This window comes from Lagenorhynchus albirostris, chromosome 4 (genome assembly GCF_949774975.1).
Source record: "Lagenorhynchus albirostris chromosome 4, mLagAlb1.1, whole genome shotgun sequence".
Taxonomy (NCBI): Eukaryota; Metazoa; Chordata; class Mammalia; order Artiodactyla; family Delphinidae; genus Lagenorhynchus; species Lagenorhynchus albirostris.
In genome coordinates, this window is record NC_083098.1 from 103,416,490 (window position 1) to 103,441,093 (window position 24,604).

General features: G+C 39.1%; 1 protein-coding gene across 13 annotated transcripts in view; it reads left to right on the plus strand.

Moving 5' to 3' along the window:
* Nucleotides 1-10,400: 10,400 nt before the first annotated feature.
* LCORL (ligand dependent nuclear receptor corepressor like) overlaps nucleotides 10,401-24,604 on the plus strand; it is a 166,305-nt gene continuing 152,101 nt past the window's right edge. For 12 of the 13 annotated variants that reach the window (XR_009540383.1, XR_009540381.1, XR_009540382.1 and 9 more), the window contains exon 1: nucleotides 10,613-10,964. Coding sequence is in view for 9 of the 13 variants with exons in the window: in XM_060148441.1 (XP_060004424.1) it covers nucleotides 10,802-10,964 (163 nt within the window). In the remaining 4 variants the exon portion in view is untranslated. Of the gene's footprint in view, nucleotides 10,514-10,612; nucleotides 10,965-24,604 lie in introns of those variants that run through there. The other variant, XM_060148439.1, reaches the window with a different exon arrangement.

The following is a 24,604-nucleotide window of genomic DNA, read 5'->3' on the forward strand; positions in this document are numbered from 1 at the left end:
GTACCTGGATTCATTCTGTGACTAAAGGTACCACCTGGAATTTTTCAGAATCTTAATAATTAGCCTACTATAATCAAACAAATTTAAGTTTAATTTGTTTTTCAAAACTAGGAAATCTGGCTAAAGGGATTAACAAATGATTAAATAAACAATATGCATTCACAAAATTCAATAAACATTCACAGAGGTTTGTCTATGTTCAAGGAACTCTCAGGTGGAGGAAGGCACAAATTCATTATTATTTTATTATTATTATTACTATTATTATTACATTATTAATTCATCCATTCATTCATCCATCCATCTATCCATACAGTAAGCACTCACTGAGATCCTCTTCCATGCCAGGCACTATCATAGACACTGGAGAAGCAAAGATAAAAATTCAAAGTCACATACATTGAGGATCTTTCATTTTCTAAGTTACTTATGTGCCTATTACTAGTTCTTTTTGCTCTCCCCAACATCCTTCCAATTTTTATTTTTCCACAAGTCAAACCAGTCATACAATTTCTGCTCCATTTTGTCCCAGGAAATTCTTTCTTGGATCTCTCCATCATCTTACATCCAAAAGCAAGTCCATCCTGCATTTGGATTTGCTTTTGGGGTCTTCTGCCAGCTCTCATTTATAACTGTCCTTCCTCACCTTAGGAATTCCTTTGACCTCTTTTTTATGTTGGATTCCCTGTATCTATGATTACTTATCTCCTTAATTATAAGAAATCACATCCCCCAGTAGCATCCTGAAAAGGAATACATGGGAAGTAAATGCTTTGAGACCTTGCAAGCCATAACTATCTACTCTATTCACGTAACTGACTGATCGTTTGACAGATTTTAGAATTCTAGATTGGAGATAATTTTTAGTTACAATTTTGAAGATGTTGTCCATTGTCATTTGCTGAGAAGTGTGATACTATTCCGATTCCTTATTCATTGTACATGGTCTACATTTTCTCTCTAGAAGTTTTTAGAATTGTCTCATTATTCCTGGGATCGTGAAATTTCATAATTATTTGTCTTGGAATGAAGCCATTTAATCTAGAGGCTCATTTCCCTCAGTTCTGGGAACTTTTATTATTTTTTTAATAATACCCTCCTCTCAGTTTGTCTATAGGCACTTTCTTGAACTCAGGTTGGTCAGATGTTGGACTTCCCAGACTGATCTTGAAATTTTCACATCTTCTACTGTCTGTCTCTACATCTTTTCGGTTTTTGGGTGCTACCTTTAAGAAATTTTCCAACTTCACCTCTCAACACTTCTATGGAATTTTGTCTTAATTTCATCTGAAATATTCTTAATTTCCAAGAGCTCTTTCTTGATTCCTTGTTGTTCTCTGTTCCCACAGCATCTTGTTTCAAAGTAATTCTTGTTTTAATAATGCAATATCTTCTCTTATCTCTTTGAGGATGCTAATTATAATTACTTGGAAGCTTTCTTATATTCCCTGCATTGTCTCTGTTTTATTTTGAATTCCTTCTATCTGCTTGTTTTGGTCTCTGTCTTTTGGATTTTTGCCTCAAATGTCTAAGGACTCTTAGCTGCCAATGCACATTTATGAGTGAAACCCTTAAACATTTTTTGGATGCTCTGTGTAAATGGGTGAGCCTTATGACTGGTGGGCTTTACTGAAGTGTGATCAAGAAGAAGATAAGCTTTTCATTATGAAGATATTCAAACGTCAGCATCTATAGGTCTTTTCTGTAAGACTTTTGAGTTTCTCTTGAGAAAGAGCTCCAATTTTCTGCTGAAAGGTGTAACTCTGGTTATGGATGTTCTAGGAGCAAGTTGGGGGGAAACTTAGCAAACTTTTACTTAATAATCTGTGTTCAGTCTGCAACTTTAGCCCCTCCCTCTACTAAACTTGGCGTCCTCACAACCATAATCTCTCTAGTCCAATTTCTCCAAAGAGTGAATGTCCAATCTCTTCTAGGAGTTGGGATAAAAAGGCCTGGCTGCACATACATGGTCAAGAAGGAGTCTAGAGGAGGAGGAGGTGATTCTCAACACTCCTTACACACTCTTTCAACCAATTCCCAGGCTTTTTAGCCACCTTCTCACTTCTACCTTCTGTCTTGCGATTCTCCTATTTCCTGAGAACAATGGAGAAACAGAGACTGGGGGAGACCAATGGTATTCGAAAGAGTTTCTGAGTTTTATATTTAGATTTCCTTTTCTTTCAAGTTTCTGGTTTAGAGCTTAATAACTTTAGTGTATATTAATAAGATCAGGTGATTTTACCTATTAAATTTGAAAGTCTACAATAGAATCATATTAGACTATTTTTTACCTTCTACTGTTGCATAAGTGATTATTAATTATAATTTAAATCTTAATATAATTTAAATCATCAAATGTTATATAATTTTGACATATTGACTACTAAGTTAAAAGGTACTAAAGTTTTATCAGCTTCATATTTTAATTCATATCTCTTCTTTATAAGGGTAAATCACAGTATAATTTAATTGCTTCTTTCTTTTCTATCTTTATTTCACATCTATTCTCTAGGTGGATATTAATATGCACTACTACCATATTTCACTGGTTAAATAAACCTTCTTTATAGTAATATTTTAAGATAAACTTCTTCAGTCCACTGGATTTTACTTCAGAGCTTTATTGCTGGGCCTGTTTACCATGAAATATTAGTATTTTGTACTATTTTTATATCAAAATACATAAATATTTTCTATATTTGAAACTGAGGACTCAATCCTAGCTATTGTCAACAGCATGGAAAAGATTTTTCAAATTCATAAATTGTTCGTATTTCTGCTCCCTAAGACATTTTAGTAGGTAAAGTGATTTGCTTTATTCATACAAGACATTGTGGTTTATTTTGTATGAGGAATTTCAACACACTGAAAGGCCAAATGATTATTTCTGGGTTTGAAATATAACCTCTGTAAAATGCAAACATGCCACCTCCTTTTGTCACTGTCTTGACATCAGGGGTGAAAAATAAGTTTGGATTTATGAGTAGGTCTTGAGAATGTTGGTGGGGGTGAAAGAAGTCCTATATCTTTCCTGTTTTCTTTTAAAAATCCCAATTTGTTACCCTTTTATTTCAACTTAACAAAAGCCTCTTTGGTATCAACAAAGTGTAGAATACAGGTATAAAGAAATGATGAATACCCAGGCCTTGACTTCACAATCAACAAGGTGATAGAGTGGAATAAAACGATACATCCACAAATAACTATAATATATGGAAGAATATGATAAAAACCCATGAGAAAAAGTATAAAAAACATGCTTTAAGAGCACAGAAAGGAGTATTAGACGAGCTCCATGACAGTAGACAGCATGGAAATATCAGAAAGTGGGCGGCAAAAACCCCAGTTTGGCTGAATGATATATTAAATACTGGGGGACCGTACTTTTGTGTTTGTGTCACTATCTTCACTCAAATAATGAGGAGCCCCTCATGAAAATCATATAAAGTCCAGGTTCCTCAATTTCTGACTTTTAACAAGGCAACATTATTAACTTCTTTTCTGCTTCCCGGTGTAAAGCAGTCATAAAATTTGGAAAGACAGATTCAAATTCCAGTCCTATCACTAACTAGCTGAGTGAAGTTGGACTAGTTAACTTCTCTGGGCCAATTCATCATTCCTTCTCTGTGATATGTGGATATTAATAACAGTACTTATTGCATAGGGTTATGGGAAAGTTAAATGAGTTAATAACATATGTACATGCTCAACAAATCATGGCTATTAGTATAGCAAAAAAAATTCAATATTAGGAATCAGGAAATCTGATCTTTAGTTTGGGTACTACTGCTTGTAAGCTGTGTAACCTACATAAATTGCTTATTCTGTCTGGGCCTCAGTATCCCTATCTGAAAAAGTAGGGGATTGACCTAGACAACACATACTCTTCCTAAACTGTAATAGACTAGGTGCTGTAGATGACATTTTTATTTGACTTTGATACTGAACTATGCAATTGGATTAAATTGGATCAAATTGCCATCATTAAGCATATAATACATTGAAATTTTATTAAAAGGCTGAAAATGAAAGTGATAATAATGAGTTAGGCTGCAGAAGTAATTTCAAGTGCACACAAAAAGAGTAGTGATAGATCAGATCCTATTAACATCTGCCTGGATGTAAGAGAAAATAGACGGTAAATTTATTCAATTCAGATGCCAAGCTCAAAGATGTATGATTTTGTAAGAAAAAAAGAAAAGAAAACATGCTCACCCTAATTTCAGTATTGGTTATCCTGACAGTTTAGGGCCTGAGTCTTCCTAATACAGGGAAAATTATATCCAACTATAAGATATTTAATATGAAGAGGTTACACGGTATAATAGTAATGTTTTTAAAATGTATTTAAAAATATCCAATGGTTGAACTAAACAAAGAACGTGGAGAACAAAATTCTGAGATATGCCCCTGAGATGAGTGACCATATTGAATCAACTATCATGTCCATTTTTATGTACACTAAGGACAGCCTGGGAATAGGAAATAGACATTACAGTAGAAGAAATGAAGTGCATCATCATTATATTTCTGCTTCTTCAATTTTTATTCCCTCCTTTGAAATCTTATAATTGTTCCCTATAAAATGTACAAAAAAGATGTTGATAATATTTGGAAATGTCAAACAAGAAGACAAAATTGCTCATCTATTTAACTAATTATTTAACTACAGTATTGAAATTAAATGCATCAGCATGTATATCTGAGGTAACAGTGTCCTTAGAGTCCAAACTCCCACAAGAAAAAAAAGTACTGAAAAATCTTTGGCTCATAAACATGGATGAATCTAAGATGTCTGCATAAAATTTAGCATAATATGATTATGTGGCTGATTAGAAATTTTCTGGAAAGGTCTATGTTCCATGTCCTAATAATTGGTTGATCAAATTTGTCTTTGATTTTTATATCTCTGATCAGTGCAGTGCATTATAACTCAGAACTAATGGAAATATAGTAAAGTGTGATATTTTTAAAGCAGCTAATAAAGTTTACTCAAAAAATGGCTTCTCAGAAATGTGATTTATAGTTAATTAAGGCATCTAATGGCTATGCCTTATACTTCCAAATATCTAATTCATACAAAAATGTTTATATTTTATTAAATTATAAAATGTATATTATTTTTATGTTACATGTTGATAATTCATAATTGAATAGGTATTTTACAATCTTATTAGTATACTGGGTTGTTTATTTTTGTTGCAAAGTAAAAGAATAGCTTTCATTTTTGGTTAGTATCTCAAAAAACATCTCTTGTCATGTACTTCTGTGATTTTATATTTCTTTACTATGGAAACGTGTATTTCAAACTACTCCAATTTATTTGTATGTTTATATCATATTCTCCTAAAATGTACCCCAGATTGGGAATTGACTGCCAAATGATCTCATAAATCAAGAAATGTAATTTTCCCAGCCGTTTATATGTATACTTGATACTCTGTAGAGGTGCTTATAAGCTTTAGTGAATAATAGTGAATTTGGATGGATATTTATGGTGGTTTTTTTTTTTTTTTTTGCTGTACGCGGGCCTCTCACTGTTGTGGCCTCTCCCGTTGCGGAGCACAGGCTGCGGATGCGCAGGCTCAGGGGCCATGGCTCACGGGCCCAGCCGCTCCACGGCATGTGGGATCTTCCCGGACCGGAGCATGAACCCGTGTCCCCTGCATCGGCAGGCGGACTCTCAACCACTGCGCCACCAGGGAAGCCCTTTATGGTGGTTTGATTGAAGTAATGACCCTAATTTGGTGATACCTTTCTGTATCCATGCCATTAGTTAGTATTCTCCCTCTCAGATTTTGGGCTTGATCGTATGAGTGGCCTTGTTTAATAGGAGAGTAGCAAGCAAACAAATGCAAGCAAAGACTTGAAAAACACTTACACATTAGTGCTTATCCTCTTTATATGTTTTATATGCTGTCACTAAATAAATAAGCTCTAGCTAGTCTCTGGATAATGAGATGCATGGCTCAGTCATACCTTTTACCTAGCAAACAGGGAGCCAGACTGCAGACCAGAGTGAGGCCATCCTAGATCAAGCAGCTTCCAGCATTAGAAATCCCAGTCAAAACCAGCAGAGCCTCACCAACTGAGCAGAACTGCCCATTTGACCCATAGATTTTTGAGTGATAACAAATGGTTGTTCTTTTAAGCTACTAAGTTATAGACTGGCTTTTTACACAGCAATAAACCAATGATACAATATGTATTGGAAATAGACAACAGCACAAAAACATCTTTCCAAAGAACATTAACATTTTCATATCATATATCTGTTGTTATGTTAAAACTCCTTTGTGAGTGACTAGATTTTCAGTGTAGGAGACAATCTTGGATATGACCCCCTCTCTATCCTTGTCTTTATAGATATCCCTAACATTTGTCAAATCAATCAATAAACATTAGGCATCAACTAAATGCCTAGAACAGTGCTAGATGCTGAAAATACAAAGGTGAATCAGCCAGACTTCTATCATTATGTTCACTGAGCTCACACGAACATCAAGTTTTTGGATTATTACAACATACTCTGATACTTGCCATGGAAAAGTCTTTGCTCTTCAAAGTCAAGCTGAATTCCAAAGTTAACTCTATTTGTGTATTTCATTGTATCTGGCCATGATCTTCCCCTTCTCCCAGAAATTCTATAGATATGATATTCATTAGTTCTGTTCGTTAATACTTCTATTTCCCCTGCTTTGTGGGAACATGGTAGCATTGCACTTTCCTCATGCAATAGATTGAAAAGTGGGCACAAATTATTTCTTGCCCTCTTTCCATACCCCTTTGCAATGTGTCTTGCAGCTCTTCCTGTTAAGAGGTAGGATCTATTTCCCCATATTGTCACTGGGCTTGGCCATATGATTTGCTTTAGCCAATGGGCCTGGAGCAAATGTAACCCAAGCCGAAACTTAAAAAACGCTTTCATTGCAGTTCTATTTACAATAGCTAGGACATGGAAGCAACCTAAGTGTCCATCGACAGATGAATGGATAAAGAAGATGTGGCACATATATACAATGGAATGTTACTCAGCCATAAAAAGAAACGAAATTGAGTTATTTGTAGCAAGGTGGATGGACTTAGAAACTGTCATACAGAGTGAAGTAAGTCAGAAAGAGACAAACAAATACCGTATGCCAACACATATATATGTAATCTAAAAGAAAAAAAAAAAAGGTTCTGAAGAACCTAGGGGCAGGACAGGAATAAAGACGCAGACGTAGAGAATGGGCTTGAGGACATGGGGAGGGGGAAGGGTAAGCTGGGATGAAGTGAGAGAGTGGCATGGACATACATACACAAGCAAATGTAAAATAGGTAGCTAGTGGGAAGCAGCCCCATAGCACAGGGAGATCAGCTCCGTGCTTTGTGTCCACCTAGAGGGGTGGGCTAGGTGAGAGGGAGGGAGATGCAAGAGGGAGGAGATTTGTGGATATATGTATATGTATAGTTGATTCACTTTGTTATACAGCAGAAACTAACACACCATTGTAAAGCACTTATACTTCAATAAAGGTGTTAAAAAATAAAAAGCGCTTGTGCATTGGGGCTTGCTCTTTTTGAACCCTGTGACTGCCACCATGTGAACAAGCCAAGGCTAGCCTCCTGATGATGAGGGACACCTGGATTGATTGCTCTGTTGTCCCAGCTGACGGCACACCCTCAGAAACAGAGCTGCCTTGTTGACAGGCAGCTATTCACAAACACCTGAGTGAGCCCAGGCCAGGCCAGAAGAACTGTCTGGCTGAGCCTAACACAAATTGCTATTCCATAGAATCACGAACTAAATAAATAGTTGACGTTATAAGCTTTTAAGTTCTGAGGTGGTTTGTTATGTCCTCAAAGCTATCTGATATATCACTCCTTTGAAGTTAAGCATAGCCATATGACTTGCTTCACCCAGTGAAATATTTCACTTCTGGCAGGTCTTTAAGAGCTGGACTGTGCTTTGGCATCTTCTTTCTCTTGTCATGCTGACTGCAGAACTTTCAGATGGTGGGGCCCCATAAACGTGGGTCCCTGAGTGGACATATAACAGTTCTTCCTTTCCTCCCCAGTACTGAGTTTTGGAGAACACATAGTTTAAAGTAAGAAATAAATCTCTGTATTAAACCTCTGAGATTTTGGGTTTCTGTTACTGGAGCATAACCGAGCCCATTCTGACCAACACAGAATTTGGTACCCAGAAGGAAGTACAGTTATGATAGAAAATCTAAAATATTTAGCTATGACTTAGAAGCTCAGTGGGTGGTGGCGAGGAAAGTGTTGTTAGAGGCTGGAAAGTTGGTAATCCACGCTAGCTGTGGTAAAATATTTGCTAAAGCTATTCACGCATGCCTCCCATTCTTCCCCTTTCTGAACAGAAATGTTTACCACGGTTGTTCTGTTCCTGTCCCACCAGTGTTTGTTTGTTGAGTGCACGTGTGTGTTTGTGTGTGTGTGTGTGTGTGTGTGTGTGTGTGTGTGTAACCAGGGAGGATAGATATTTAGTCTTTTCAGATCTTTATAACAACAGAAGTTTTTCTCCTCTTCTAATACAGGGACTACCAAGCATCACCCAGAGATGCTGGACTTTGAGATTAATGCCATTACTGAATAGAACTTTTGGATTGTTTCACTTGTGATAGGAATGAATGTATATTGTAGTGTAAGGAGAGTGATATGTATATTGGTGACTAGAAGGATGGATTGTAGTAATCACTCGTGCTGTTCACCAGTAAATTTGGGTTAATTTTTCTTCTGGGCAAATGGTAGGATTACACTTTCCTGCTCCCTTGAAGATGGCATGCCCATATGATTTGCTTTTGTCAATGAAATGTGAGTGAAATTGATTTGTATCACTTTCAGAAAGAACCTGTTTGCCATTCATCTTCCTTTTGCCTATCATGTAAGTGAGGAAGTTCCAGAGATTGGTTGGAGCCTCCCTAAGCCATTTGGTTGCTTGGTGAGAATCTCATGGAGTGACGCTCTCCCCACCCTCTCCCTTCCTTCTACCAGAGATGAAAATACAGATGAGCAGGAAATAACTTTCTTTGTTGTTTTTAAGCCACTAAAACTCTTGGATGCTTTGTTACTGCACCATAACCTAGCCCTAACATCAATGTAGAGTACTGAGATAGAAAAGCTACAGAGGCTGACCATCTTAGCAATTACAACATGAGTAGAACCCACAACTGACACCATCCACTGATAACTCCAAAAGCACCTTCACTAGTGATTTCACTTGCTTCTCCAATTGTGTCCATTCTAAAAAAGATGATTATGAGATTTCAAACTTCATTTTTTTTTAATTTTTGAAAATTTAAAACTACGTATTCAGTATTGAGGAGGTAACAATGAGCAAGGACTACTTTTTCCTAGGAAGCAAAAAAAAAAAGGTGGAGGTGGATAAGGAAGGATAATCCACAAAACAGGGAGGATGGAACTGAATTCAGAATTCACAGAAGTTTCCAAGAAGAATTAAAATATATTTCCCACAGACTTGTGCATAAATTCCCAGTAAGCCACAGTATTTCTCAGCAAACTGTGTGTGTCATAGCTTCGGTTCGGCCCCCTGCACGTATACAGAAATGCATGCACAATCACTGTGGTGCAAAAGTTAAAAATGTCATTGAAGTTTATATCTAATCAAAAGCTTTCTCTCTCTCTGAAGAAATATTTCCTCTAGCTCAGCGCAGAATTCATTCCACAACATTTAAGTGCTAAATCCCGTGCTGCGCACTGTATTAGGGTTAGGCAAGTGAAAGACGACACGGTACACAAGACTTAATGGGTCGCTGTCCTCCAGGAGTTTACTTTTTGCGGAGCATAAAAGTGTCCCCTTTTGGAGTTTTCACCCAGCCACCTCCAAGCCCCCCGTAAACGATTTCCGGTGAAAAGCCCCGCAATCTTTCCCTAATCTTTACAAATATTCTCGCTTTCCGAGATGTCATCGCCCTGGAAACTGAAGTTACTATGGGTTCTCTCTCTGGACATTTGGCAGTTATTTCGGATGCAGCCGAATGACCGGCTTGTTCCTTCTCAGCAGCGACGAGATCACAGTGACCACCAAAAGTTTCCAGCACTTAAAGCAGAAAGCGCAGCCCGAAACTTCAAGATACCGACAACTCTAGCGGCTTCCACCGCCTTTCTATTGTGAATCCTAAGGAAGTTAAGGTGGCTGGGTCGGACCCCGCAACGCGCGCAGCGCACTGTCCTGAGCGCTAAACCCACAAGCCGCACACAGAGCCGAGAAGCCGAAGGCCAGGCTGCAAGCCCAAGTGTGCGAAGGGTACGGAAACACGCCCATCCCTGGTGGACTACAAGAACCGGCATGCACCGCGCCGCGGCAGCAAGCTCCGCTTCGGGACCCCAGCGCAAGGAGACCTGGGAAGTGAAGTCTCCGGGAGTCCGGAGTCGCGTCGCGAAGACAGAAAGGAAGCGTTGCTAGTCCGCTCCATTAGCACGCCGGTTCCCGGCGGGGCTCCGAGCCTCTGGCTCCTGCTCAGGGTTTTCGCGGGCGGCGGGAGCGGTATGGCTCGCTTGAGTAAACTCCGGGGGGAGGGGAGACAGGGGAGTAGATGGGGAGGCGGGGTCAGCGGAAGCGGCAGGTTGCTTCCTTCTCCTCACGCTCCTTCCCCGCCTCTCCCAGAGGGAGCGGTGGGAGGGGGAGGGAAGGGCAGAGGGAAGGTAGTGTGACACGTGTCAATCAACCCCCCTCCGGGGGGCGCGCGCTCCGGGGCTCGCGCCGAGGGCTCGCGCCCCTGCCTCGTGCCTGCGCCGCTCGTATGTAAATGAGGGCGCGTGACGCGGGACGCAGATGGACAAGGGAAGAGAGAGAATGGCCGCTGCCGCCGCCGCCGCTGCCGCCGCCGCCGCCGCCGCCGCCGCCGCTCAGTGCCGGAGCCCTCGGTGCGCGGCGGAGAGGAGAGGATTCCGGCGGGAACTCGACTCTTGGCGCCACCGCCTCATGCACTGTGTAGGTAAGAGAGACACGGGCCGGGGCCCCGGCTCCGCGCGGCGACGGCTGCCGCAGCCCGAGGAGTTTGTGGCAGAGGGGTTTAGTTGAATCTCCCGTTCGGGTCAGTTCATTGGGGGAGCGAGATGGGAGCGGCGGCGGCGCGGCGGATCCGGCGCTCGCCTTTTGTCTGGGGGCTCCTCGCCCGGCGCGGTCCGCGCTCCTTTCCCCTCCTCAGCTCTTTGGCTCCCCGGGAACTGTTAGTTCGGACCCGCTCGCCGAGCCCCCAAGGAAACGGCTCGCTTGCGCTCTCCCCGAAACTCCTCGGCGCCCCTGGCCGCTCGCTGTCCACCCTGTCAAGAGGGAGGAAGCGGGCCGGTGGGTCGGCGCCCGGCCGGAGAGGAGCCCGCGGGCAGAGCCGGCGGGAGGAAGGCGGGCTGGTCCGCGCCCCCGCCGGGTGCACACACACCCCCTTCTGCCGCCGGGGTCCGGGCGGGCCGACGCGACAGGGTTCCCGGGGACGGGGACCTGAACGACCCCCGGGTGCTCGCGGGGCGGGGGCCGCGGGTGAGCCGGCTGGGGGCGAGGGGCGGTGGGGGCGTCGCCCGAGGGGCGGGGGCGCCCAACTCTGCCCTCTCGCGCTCGGCGGCGGCGGCGCCGTGTGTACTCCTTTAAGAAGGAGCCGCTCGAGCGCTGACGGTTGGGATTTGAAGTTCTTCCTCCCTCTTTGGAAGTCTGGACGGAGGGGGGGTGTTGCCATGGCGACGGCAACCCCCCCGTTCTCCTCGCGGACGCCCCGAAGACTCGGGTCCTCTTTTACTGTCATGTGATGGACCCTTCCTTGCACAGACACGCACATCGCCCTCCCCAACTCCCATCCCCGTTCTGCAATTCCGTCTTCCCTTTTGGTTGGGTCGGAATCTTTCTGCTTCAAACTTCTGGGCTCCGGGCTGTCATTCTGAGGGTTGCTCGGGGGTGGCGAGAGGTGGTGGGACCTCCCCACCTTGCCGCCGTCGCTGTTTTGTCTGAGTAAGACGTGTGCGTGGAGCTGTTATCCAGCAGGTTGGATAACACCGAGTGGGCACCGAGGGGATAACGCGGTTTATGGGATGGGGTGTGTTGTGTTTGTTTTGGAAGGGGTTGATGGGTGGGCTAGTAGAAGAGGTAGAGGGAAGGTTGCATTGTTTAAAGAGTGGATAGTGGCAGCAGCTTGCTCGACTGGCAGTTAAATCTTGGCATTTGGAGTTGAGGAGTAACCTTAGTGCCCTAAGAAAACAACTCTCTTACCCTGTTTCCATCTGTTCTTGCGCCACCTCGCGCCCCTTTTCCCAAAGCCCCCTCAGATTTGTTTGGTTAGCGCCTGAAGATCTTTCTTGTTTTTCACTAGTGAAAAGGAGGTCGTGGTAGGATAAACTAGTACAACTTCAAATCAGAAATGTGCACTGCAGAATACGGTGGATATAGGAAAACGTACGAGAAGGAAGTTTGCTCTGAGTAGGGGCATTTAAGTTATGTTCAAGCAATTCACTGTTTTACGCTTTAAAATATGTTTTGTTCTTATCTAAGGAAATGTTCTAGGAAATAGCTTTAGTCAGGTATTCATAAGTGATTTTATCTCTTTTTAAAAAGTGTAAAAAAACCCTCACGGTATTCTTATATAAAAATTTTAAGCGAAGGGTTGCTGGTGCTTCCCGAATACAAAATGGACCCTGTTTTTATAATTGCTTATGTAAAGATCTCTTCCACTGACAACCTGTTTGAAAATTGTTGAGTTCGTTCAGTTAGAATCAGGCAGGATGATAGCATTGTAACACTGGCTCGAGATACTATTGTGTTAAGTTTTGCCGAGGCACAGTTATTTGATGGTGTCTTTGGACAATTTTTATATTTTAGAATACTTTGGCTTTTTCTTTTTTCTCATCTTGCTTGTTTAGATGCATTAAGTATGGCTTCGTCTCACAAAAATATATGTGCTTTTGAAAAATAGTCGAATTTTAATTAAACACAAAATTAATTGGATTTGATGGAAGAAGGGAAATAGGATGTCTTTCTGTCTTACCTACTTGGATATTCAAGTAGGATTGGAAGACATTGAAGATTGTGTTAATGCTGTGTGTCTAATATATAGTCTTTATATTACATTTTTAATGTAGTATACAGTTGTATCGTATTTGAAAGAAAAATTTTTCCTGAGCTCTAACTGTATTTGAGAATTATTTCCCACAGTCCCAGTCCTAGTCAGGAGACCTAGAAAGATCCATCTCATAGTTTGTTTTTATCATGCTTGTTTTTTAAATAAACAATAAAACTCTCTTAAGCAGGATATACACTGGTTGATTGGGTTTTTTTCAGTAGTCTATATGTGAAGCACCTACTCACAGTATGAATTGGGATTAAATGTATTTTGTGTAACTATTTTAAGTCACCTTTTGCTATTACTTTGTAAATATATTTGAAAAAAGCTGTATTCTTTTTACTTTGCATGTGTGTATGTGTGTGAATATATATGTGTATATGTACTTATGTATTGAATATTCATTGCTCTTATTGGTTGAAATTTTTATAAAATATTCTTTCTACCTTTAGGGAAGAAAATGATCCACAAGTCTTATTTTTAAATGAAATATGGAAATTGTAAGTAGTGTCTCAGGGCCTTACAGCAAATTAGTATTGAGCCAGTAGTGAAGTTTTAAAATCTCAGTTCTTAGCCTAAATCTTTAAAGTAATCTCATTCATTTTTTAAATAACATATATATTCTAATTTTATGAGCAAAAAGTTCATTTTCCTTGCCATGACTGCTTGTAGTTAGCTAAGATGTTTAACTCTTGATATGGAAAATGATATTTACCTTTCTTTATTTGTGGAACTCATCTCTGTAGGTTAGGTTTATGGTTACTCTGTGATTTAATCCTGGTTTTTCTTTTTTTATAATTGAAGAGTTGTCCTGTAAGCTTTGTGGCCCAATTAATAGCTTTATTTACAATGTGGTGCTTTTTACAATTTGATTTTTCTCTGTAATCATCCTGTACTGTGCTATACTTTTGAATATGTTCATCTAACAAATGTTTGAGTGCTTATTGGATATAATAAATAGTATCCTAGTACTCAGCATGTTGAGTGATAACAGATATAGTCCTGGATCTTATGGAATTATATATGGAATATATAATTAGTATCTGATAAATCATATAATTTAAAGCAAAGTCAAGTCCAGGATAAAAGAAATGCATTAGTATATTTTTAAACATTATCAGGACTTGTGTAGTCCATTAGGATATTTGATCTGGGAAATAAGTTCTGTTTTGTTTTAACTTTTAATTTTGATATAATTTCGAACTTACAAGAAAAGTTGGAAGAATAGTACCAGGAACTCCTCTCTACCCTTACCCACATTCACCAATTGTATTACATTTTGAAGTATTTGCTTTATCATTCTTGCCTTATATCTATATCTTTTTTTTTTTCTGAACCATTTGAGGGTAATTTGGAGACATGATGCCTCTTTACCCCTAAATTCTTCAGTTATATTTCCTAAAGCCAAGGACATTGGCTTACCTAACTACAGTATAGTTATTAAAACCAGGAAATATAACATTGACATACTGTTAATGATACTATTATGGAATTCATAATCCATATTCAGATTTTATCCATTTTACTTTATAAGCTTTTCCCCCTAGCTAGGATCATATATTGCATTTGGTTGTCATATCTCTTTTAGTCTCTTTAAATCTGGAACACTTTCTCAGCCTTTCTTGTATTTCTTGACCTTGACATTTTTGAAAAGTACAGGAGAGTTATTTTGTAGAATGTCCCTCAATTTGAATTTGTCTGTTGTTTCCTCCTGATTAGATTGGTTATGCATTTTTGGCAGGAATATCTCTGAAGACATGTTCTGTCCTTCTTAATACATCATATCTTGAGATTCATAATGTTGTTTTGTCCCAGTGTTGGTGATGGTAGCTTTGAAAATCTGGTTAATGTGGTATTTTCCATATTTCTCCCTGAAAGTTACTATTTGTTCTTTTGTAATTAATATGTAATTTGTGGGGAAATACTTTTGAGGAACAGGATATTTACATAGTCTCATCAAAACTTTACCCACAAGTTTTAACATTCATTCATGATTTTTCTAGCTTCATCATTCTGTAACTAGTAGTTGATATTCTGTCATAAAGCAGTCTATCCTGTCTTCTTTATTTATTTTTGTTAGTTATTTTCATCCGTATGAACTCATGGGTTCTTATTTTATTCAGTGGTTAAATCCATTACTGTCATTATTTTGATTTCCAAATTGTCCCAGGTCTGGCCAGTGGGAGCCTCATCAAGCTGTCCAGTGTTTTTTGACAAATCACATGTCTCCCCAACCCCTCCCTGCCCAATGATTATTTTTGAGCACTTCCTTCCTGCCCAAACAAGATATTCCAGGTTCATCTTGTACTTCACATGTCCCAGCCCCGAAATCAACCATTTTTCCAAGGAGCCCTCCATTCTTTTTAGTGGAAAATAGATTTAGATACCAAAATATGAACACGAGGTGTCAGGACTGTTATGTTTTTTTTTTGCGGTACGCAGGCCTCTCACTGCTGTGGCCTCTCCCGTTGCGGAGCACAGGCTCCGGACGCGCAGGCCCGGCGCGGCCACGGCCCATGGGCCCAGCCGCTCCGCGGCACATGGGATCCCCCCGGACCGGGGCACGAACCCGCGTCCCCTGAATCAGCAGGCGGACCCGCAACCACTGGGCCACCAGGGAAGCCCCCAGGACTGTTTTTAAGCCCTCTTTTTCTGATTCAGAAGTTAATGATCAGTGTAACCAGTGTAACTGATTGCCTAAGGTTACAACAGTAAAACAATGAAGATTTGATTAGAATCATTTGATAAACTCCAACATACCATTGCTGTCCAGTAGAAATAAAATGGGTGCCAAATATATTATTTAAAATTTTCTAGTAGCTACCTTAAGAAAGCATGTTTGATTTAGCCCAATATATTAAAAATACTTTAACATTAATCCATATAAAATTGTTGAGTTAGTTTACATTCTTTTTAAAACATTAAGTCTTTGAAATCAGTTATTATAGCATATCTCAGTTTGGACTAGCTACATTTCAGGTGCTTAGTAGCCTCATGTGGCAAATGGCTACCACATTGGACAGCACAGTTTTATAGTGTAGTGACTCCAGCCAAGGCTTGATTACCTTGGTACCACTTTTTCAAATCTGTTGATACTAACCAAACTGATAGCTTTCCCCAAATCTTTTATTCCCCAAATCTTTTATTTGAATAACGTAATATAGTGAATGGGAATATAGGCACTGGAGCTAGACTACCTGTGTTTGAACTCTAGCTCTCTAGCTGTTACCACCTACCAGGGTGGACAAGTTACTTAACCTTTCTGTACTTCAGTTTCTTACCTGTAAATTGAAGATAATGAGGTTGTTCGAAAATTAATTGTGTTGATATATGTTAATATGTGTCTGCCATATAGAAAACATTCCATAAACATTTGCTGTTAATATTATTTATACAGGTTATTAAAAGCTTTGAACTTTATGTTTTTGCCAGTAGATTCTTTCTGGTGGGAATGCTGATGAACAATGAAGAGATCATGAGGCATGTTAGAGAAAAAGATAGTAAGGGCTTGAAAGATCTATATTCTAGGGTATTCTTGAGCCGTAGAGTCATGGAGTTTAAGAATCACAGTATAATCACTTAGCTTGATCTTCGCTTTTTATGTATAAGAAAAGCAAAAGACATTTGATGCCATCCTACGTTGCAAGGAACATTTTGGCTTTGTGGTAGCTGAATACAAGAAATCCGTTTAAATTCATTAAAAAAAATCTGTATCATTATATCATCTTGAACCTACTCATTCTTGGTACCTACTTTCTGTACTCTTCCTGTTAACCACATCACTGTCTTAGAGTTCTACACTCTGCCGGCGTTTGCAGAGTAGACTTTTCCAAACTACCTGCCCCATTGATAATAAGCAGTATCAGGGGCAGAAGATATTCTCTTCCTCTATTTTTTAACCTCTGAAGAAGTTACGGGAGCACTTCATAGAGCTATAACACTTAAAGATGGGCTAGTCCAGGTAAATAAAGTTCTAGATAATCAACTTGACACTTCTTTCCAGCTGCTTCTTGCCTCCTCCTCTTTTATTTTTCCACCAACTTCTACCTCATCTTGTCACTATTGCTATGTAAATTCTGGAAGAGTATATTTACTTAGAAATCTGGATTTGATGAGAACTGGTATGAATGGGTCAACTACCCAAAAACTTTGCACAACTGTCTTTTCAGGCACTAGCAGATTTTTTATCCATTAAAAAAAGATTAAATTAAATCTAATGATTTAATTAGATTAAATCTAATTAAATCTAGTGAATTAAAGCACTATCTAATAATATGTATCAGGCAAATGGAATCTGTGATGATCATGAGTAGTTGGGTGGTAAAGACATATCCAAATTTCTCTGTAAATAGGCACATTGTGAATTTTGCTTGTAAAATTTGAAATTCTGTGTACTCTTGGATTGTATACTTGGAAGTTCTGCCATCCTTGGGTTCAAGCAGTATATGAATTTCGTATATTTGCATATGTTAGAAACAGGCTGTATGCTGGTCTGAGCATATCACATGTATTCTCCTTTCTGTGTGGTGCTGTCTCTTCCTGTCCATGCTACTTCCCTTGGCTGGTTACATGTGTGTATCCCTCCCTGTTTGGCTGGGTACTGTGATAAGTTCCTGTTATGTCACCAGAAGTAGCTATTATGTATCCTCCATGCTCCCCTGGTTTATCTTTCAATCCTGGTGTTTAATTCTTCTACCACTGTGCAGTCTTGGGAGGAGCAACAGAGGCATGTAGATTTTTGGATATGCAATTTTTTCTTCCTTTTTGGTAAATCCAGTTTTTCAATTATAATCTCATATGTTATTGAGGTTTAGAGTTTCTATCTTTTTCTTTTTTGATAATATTCCTTCTTTTTTGGGTGTGTGTGTGTGTGTTTTATTCACCACAGAATAAAGATAGGAGGCTGTGACTAGGCCCAGACCAACCTACTGCTACCATTAGGAAACTAATTAAGGTAACAATGCCATATTTATATTTGAAGAATGGCACTTTGCTCTTAATAAAGCTAAATAAAAATTTGTTTTGAGGCTTTTTATGTTTTCTAGAAAACAGCTTCCAAGAATCACTTTTCTATATCTCCTTTCCTTTTATATGGTTTTCCCATTAATTGGCAACAACCCTGCTTACTTATATTTGCTTCTTTGTTTTTCTTTTCTCTTTACCTTGATCTATTACCAAGTTATTATTATTTTCTTTACAATATCTCTTGGATTCAGTTTTTCTGATGAAGTGTTAAGCACTTGGGCCGATTTAGGTAAGACTCTAGTTTATATCAGTATCTGCATCATTGATTTTACTGTCCTTCAGTCTAGCTTATAACCTATATTAAATCATTATTTGGAATAGCTACTTTGATTTTGTACTTTACAAAGCAGTAGTGTCTCCCACTTGTCTTTTTTCATCAAATGAAAGCTCCTGACCGTATCCAGTTAGTTGGTCATAGTCCACCGGGCTCCTTCCCTGTTCGTTTGCCTGGTTTCTTCTTTAGACAGCCCAGCCACTTTCATCTGCCTTTACTTCTGTTTTGTACACATTGCTCCAAATTCTTGAGTATCTTATTAATCATAACAGCTACCCTGCCTGCATCCTCAGTCTCCTTTAAAATTCAGTTGTAGCCTAGAGTCTTTTCTAAAATATTTCTTGAAAAACGAGTTTGAGGCTTTCTCTGTTAATTCAGATTGGCCAGTTCTTTTCTGATGGCTATGTGTAAGGTGTGTATGTAGGGAAGAAGCTTTGTCCAGTCGTCTTCATATTTAAATAGTAAACTATTTAGTAAACAGTTTAGGGACAAGGGGCTAAGTCTTCACAAATGGTAAAAAGGATTAAGAATTGAAAGAACATAGTTCCTTTTTTAGCCTCTATTGCTTTAACCTTAGGCACGAGTCATTTCACTTTTCATAGCTGGAAATCTACAGATAGTAGATTTATAGCTGTCCTTAAATGTTCACTATCTTTTGTTTTTATGAAAGGTGTTAAAATACTTATATAGTAGTGGTTTCTGGGCTAAAAATATAAATTAAGGAATTACCAGCATAAAGATGATATTTAAATCCTTGAAATGGATGAGACCACCTAAGGGTAAGGAATAGTATAACTAGAGAGGAGTACTCAGTACCATGTCTTAAGGAATCTTAGCATTCCTTGGATGGAGGAAGAGGAGCCTCAAAGGAAAGCCACTGGACTTTCACACTGAAAAGTAAGGCCATTGGCTATGTCGGAAAACCAGGAGAGATGGTATTACCAAATCTAAGAGAAAAGTGTTAAAATAAGGAGGGATTGTTATATGTTGATGAGATGTCAAGTACCCTTAAACAGGGAAATGTGCATTGTTTTTGGCAGCATGGAAGTTCTTAGTGACCTTGACCGGATGAATTTCAGCAGAGTGGTAGGGATGGAAGCTATATTGTAATAGGTTAGAAAGTATTTAAGATGTGTGGAAGAGGAGAAACCATTTGAGAAGCTACATTTTGAGGAAGAACAGATGTATAGAGCAGTAATTGGAAGGGTGTGGGATCTAGGGATGTTTGTTTTATGCATGGATAATAAGATGGAGAATACTTTTTGAATTGATAATATCCATGATTACTTTATATGTTAATTAAGCTGAGACTTGATAGCAACAAAATATTGAGAGATAAATAGGATGGGCTTGGTTTGAATCACTGAATGTGAACTCTAAAATTGTTTCTTTTTCTCTTCAAAACATATTTTCCTAATTAAGTTCATCAAGTAAGATATGGTTTGTGACATTAGTGTGTTACACAGTTTAAAAGATTGATTTTTTCCAGTTAATTTACTGTTGTCAGTCAATCATCAAATATCTTGAGTCCTACTGTGTGCTGGTTGATGGGAGTGTAATTCTATGTTTCTTCCTTAACCAGGTTCTGAACTAGAAATAGACTTAGGAATCAGGGATCGAAATGTTAGCTCTTTAGATGGTAAGGTTGTATTGAAGAACCTGGCTTGTAGCTGAGGCCAGAATTAAGACAATATCATCCTGAACTGAACTTACCAACCTATCAAAGACAGAGCAGCTAGAGCTGCAGGCCTCTTCTAAAATACAAGGAAGCTCTACCCCATGTGGTTTGCTTATAGGTAGGTAGGACCATCTAGGCAGAATGAATGGTAGGCTTGAACATGCATGAAAAGTGACCTTTAAAACATTAATCCATTCCACTAGGAACAACTATCAGCATGTTGCCAATACTAGTTATTCCTCTCTCCTTTGGTAGGATGAATAAGGGGTAGAGAAAAGAGCAGAAGCTTCTTCCAGAATACTTCCCCTAAAAACGTGATAAGAATTAGGAGAGGTGGGAACTGTGAGTTGGGTAAAAAAGCTAATTCCTACACTAGGAATTCTTTGCTTTTAAAGAGCTCACAGTTATCAAGGATGTTAAGTATTAGAGATGGCATAATATAATGGAAAGGCTTAGGAGACAGCAATTAATTTTGATTTGAAGAATCTGAAATGACTAGGCTTCAAAGGATTGACTGAAAGCTGGGGTTGGCAGACTTTTTTTTGTAAAGGGCTGGATGTAAATATTTTAGGCTCTGTGGGCCATATGGTCTTTATTGCAAGTACTCAACTCTGCTGTTGTAGCACAAAAGCAATCTATAAATGAATGAACATGGCTGTGTTCCAATAACAAAATTATTTACAAAAATAGGCAGATTTGGTCTACTGGCCATGGTTTGCTGATCCCTAAGTTAAATGATCCAGCAGAAAAGTAGGTTGGAAGGAACAGGTTGAAGGATAGTGTAAACGAAGGTATAGAAGTTTAAGTAATGTATATTCTGAAAATATTCAGCACTCTAGTGTCACTGGAGTATAGGGTGGGAGTAGGAAGTAGGACTGAAAGTATAAATTATGGCATCTGTAAGGAGGAAATTATAAGCCTTTGAAGTTTTTTTTTTTAATGGGTAATAAGCATGATCAGATAAGTCGGCTTATTTTCATTTTGAACATCTGCTGTTGGTTCAGGTTCGAGGGTTTTTTTTATTTCTAATAGTTTTAAGAAGCTCAAATTGAAGCAGCCCTTTTGAGTCAAAACTGGGAAAACGAGCAATCTCCACTTCAGTAAATTAATTAAGATATTGGATTGCTGAAGTACTCTCAGATGGCACCCTTCTCTTTTGCTTGGGTTCTGAACAACTTGAAAATTAAAACAAGGAGAAAGATGGAAGTAGAATATTACTTTTATTACTAATAGAGGCCAGGCTAGAGAAATAGGTTGGTGAAGGAGTCAGGTGTTCTGGCATAAGCCAATTTATCCACCCGGTGCTAGGCATACTAGGGAAGCAGAGCGGAGTATGAGCTCTCTGTGAGTATGTTCTCTCGATAGCTACTCCTAAGGGTCTACCCAACTATTCTTTACAAAATCACCAATCAGATCAGTCTCTTCGCTTCCGTAGGAGTGAAGAGAGGCTCAGATTGTGCTTATGACCATCCTTCCTCATAGAAACAGGGAGCAAGGAAAAGGTGTTACTCCTGTAACAATCAAGGCTAATTTTTGCAGAGTTGTATCTGGGCATAAGTGTACTGGAAACAATACAATTGTCATTATACTGAAAACAACTCAAACTTGCATATTCTAAATATTTTTTAAATATTTAATTCTAGTGTTTGAAACACTCATATATTATTTAAACTCTTAAAATAAAATTGGTAGTCTTGTTTTTTTGATGAACTAGATTTTTCTACAGGCCTATGTAAGATACTTAAATAAAATGCATATTTGGCTAGAAAAGAAAGACAAGACTTCCTTCTTGATCAATTTTCAATTGACTTTTTAAATTTAGAAGGAATTAATATAAAAGAATTGACCACTGTTTCTTTAAGTGGAAAAAGCAGATACTTTGACAAATAGATTAGCCTTTTAATTAGCTTGGATTATGGGTGCTTATGCAGTTTATTCACTGGTATCTCTCTCTCTCTCTTTTTTTTTTTAAATGTCATCAGTTGTTCTTCCTTGTTCCCTTCTTCTTTCCTTTCGGAACGTTTCAGTACTGAAACCATCAGGTGGGACCAAACAAAGTGTCCACACTGGTTAGGGTATATGGGGGGAGGGGGCATGTCCTCTTGAAGGAGTGGGTATATCAGAGCCTGGCAGGGTTGAGGAGGGTCCCCATGTGGGTTGATGGAGCTGGAGGTATGAGGAGCAGTCTGAATAGGAGGGGCGCACTAGTCTGAGGTGTTGGAGCCAAGCAGGGTCAGATCGGTATTTGTGAAGGTGAGTAACCTGGTACAGAGTAAGAGGGATAAGAGGGCATCTACTAGGAGGTGATGGCCACCAGGGGTGGCAGCAGAAAGTCATCTGTGTAGGAGGGTAGCCTGGTTTGGGTGTATTCAGCCTCAAGTTGGATATTGTGGGAGTCCATGGTTGGAGGCATCCCAGTGCAATATCAGAACCTGAGGGTGGGGAGAGGAAGACATCCCAATGGAGGATCAGCTCAACATGGGATGTTAGTGCCTAAGCAAGATGAGGAGGATATTCTTGTAGGAGGAGTGCCAGGCATGAGGAATAGGGGAGGTTATACCCGTGGAGGAAGTATGTGGGTGTTGGGGCAGAGAGGGGTAAAGAGAGCGTCCATGTGGGGATGGGGAAGCAGCCACAATGGGAGGCTGGTAACATACAGGGAGACTAGTCAAATAAATCCTTAAGGATAATGGGAGCCAGCCTGTCACTGTCTGAGAAGGGAGTTACCATTATGGAAGTGGAAAAAACTAGAATGCTTTCTGTAGTGTTGGATTGGAAAAGAGATATTGGTGTGTGAATTCATGATTTTTCTTATATATAGATGTAGAATATAGAAATATATACTTATGCCCTAAACTGTTCACTGAGAAGGCACCTAGGAGCAGTGACACCCCAATAGCAGTGAGCATGATGCTTCATTGTTAATTTCCTGATTTTAATGGTCATATTTGTAAGAGAATGCCTTTGTAGGAAACGCTTATTAAAGAATTCAAGGGTGACGGGTTATCACGTAGGCCATTTACTCTCAAATAGCTGGAAAAGTAAAAGGTTTTACCATACTTAAAACATTTTCTGTAAATTTAACATTGATACAAAGTAAAAATAAATACTTAAAAGCAATGTCATTAGTCTAAATATTACATTCTCTTGAATTAATCACTTTCAGCCCTTAAAATCTCATAGTTGGTAATATATAAACTGACACTTTTCAACACTAAGAATTGCCCTTTGAAATAATGATAGCTAATGTCTATTGAATGCTTACCATCGTGTGTTAGACACTGTGCTAATAAGCTTTTATTTGTATTAATCACATTTAATTTTCACATGTGAAATAGTACAATTTTTATCTTCATTTTACAGATGAAAAAACCAAGGCTTAGAGAAGCTGACTTGCCGAAGACATTTCATCTAGAAAATATGAAGATAGAATTAACATATAAGTCTATATTACTCTTTTGGTGAAACCTAGTTTAAAAATTAGCAAGTCTGATCCCTCCTGCTTTCTGATCAGATAGTTGCATTTAAAACTTTAGTACCAGAGCTGTTCTCTATTTTATTTCAGAACTTTGAAATCAGGAGTAGGGAGAAGTATTCTGGGTCTAGACCTCCTTGGCCTTTTGTTCCTGGCCCTGGAATAAGAGAGAACCAGGGGCTTCTGTATTTGAATGCACATATTACAGTTAAGTGTTCCCTTGAGATGGGTTAGTCAGGGAATAATATCCCCAAATTTCTTTCTTGGTCTTAACATTGGGAACGGGGTGGGGAGGTAAGAACATAGAGTTAGTGGGGCAAGGGATTACCCCAGAATAGATTGTCAATGTTAAGTTTTAGTCTTGATGTAAAGATACACAGTTAACCCTCTATCCCAATTCCAAGAATGATGGCCATCCCCTTTCCAACTCTTTTGAACTTTTCCCAAGAATGGCAAGTGATCAAATAGAAATAGCTGATGACAATTTATTGTTTCATTTTAGCTATCCTTTGCCTATGCTCCCCTTTACCCATTTAGCGTAGTATAGGAAAGTAGTGGCCTGGTAAAATATGTGTTTGGGTTTTTTTTTTTTTTAACACTAATATTATGGCATCAGCTTAATCTTTACCTGTTTTTTCTCCTTTGCCTTATTATTTGACCTTTTAATATTTCTATTCTAGCACAGATATATACAACTCATAAATGAAGTAAAATTTCCCTATATGACTACAGATTAGCTTACGTACCTAACTTATCTTACTAAGTTATCTTAGTTAACTAATTTATCTTCATTCTTCTCCTCAGTCTGAACCCATAGGTGCTTTCATCCTCTGTCACAGAGTGAGTTTTTTCTGACTCATTCTTTAGACCTATTCTGAAATTGCTGTTTTGTTTTTTATCAAGAATAATTGGATTTTCAGTGTGGAAGGAAGCATGGCCATCTGCTATAATCCTTTCATACATCTCTTTTCTCTTCATAATTTTTTTCAGTAAATATTTATGGGCCAGGCATTGTGCTAGGTGACTCAGATGCATTAGATTGTCTTTGTGAAGCATAGTCTCATAGTGAAGACAAGCCT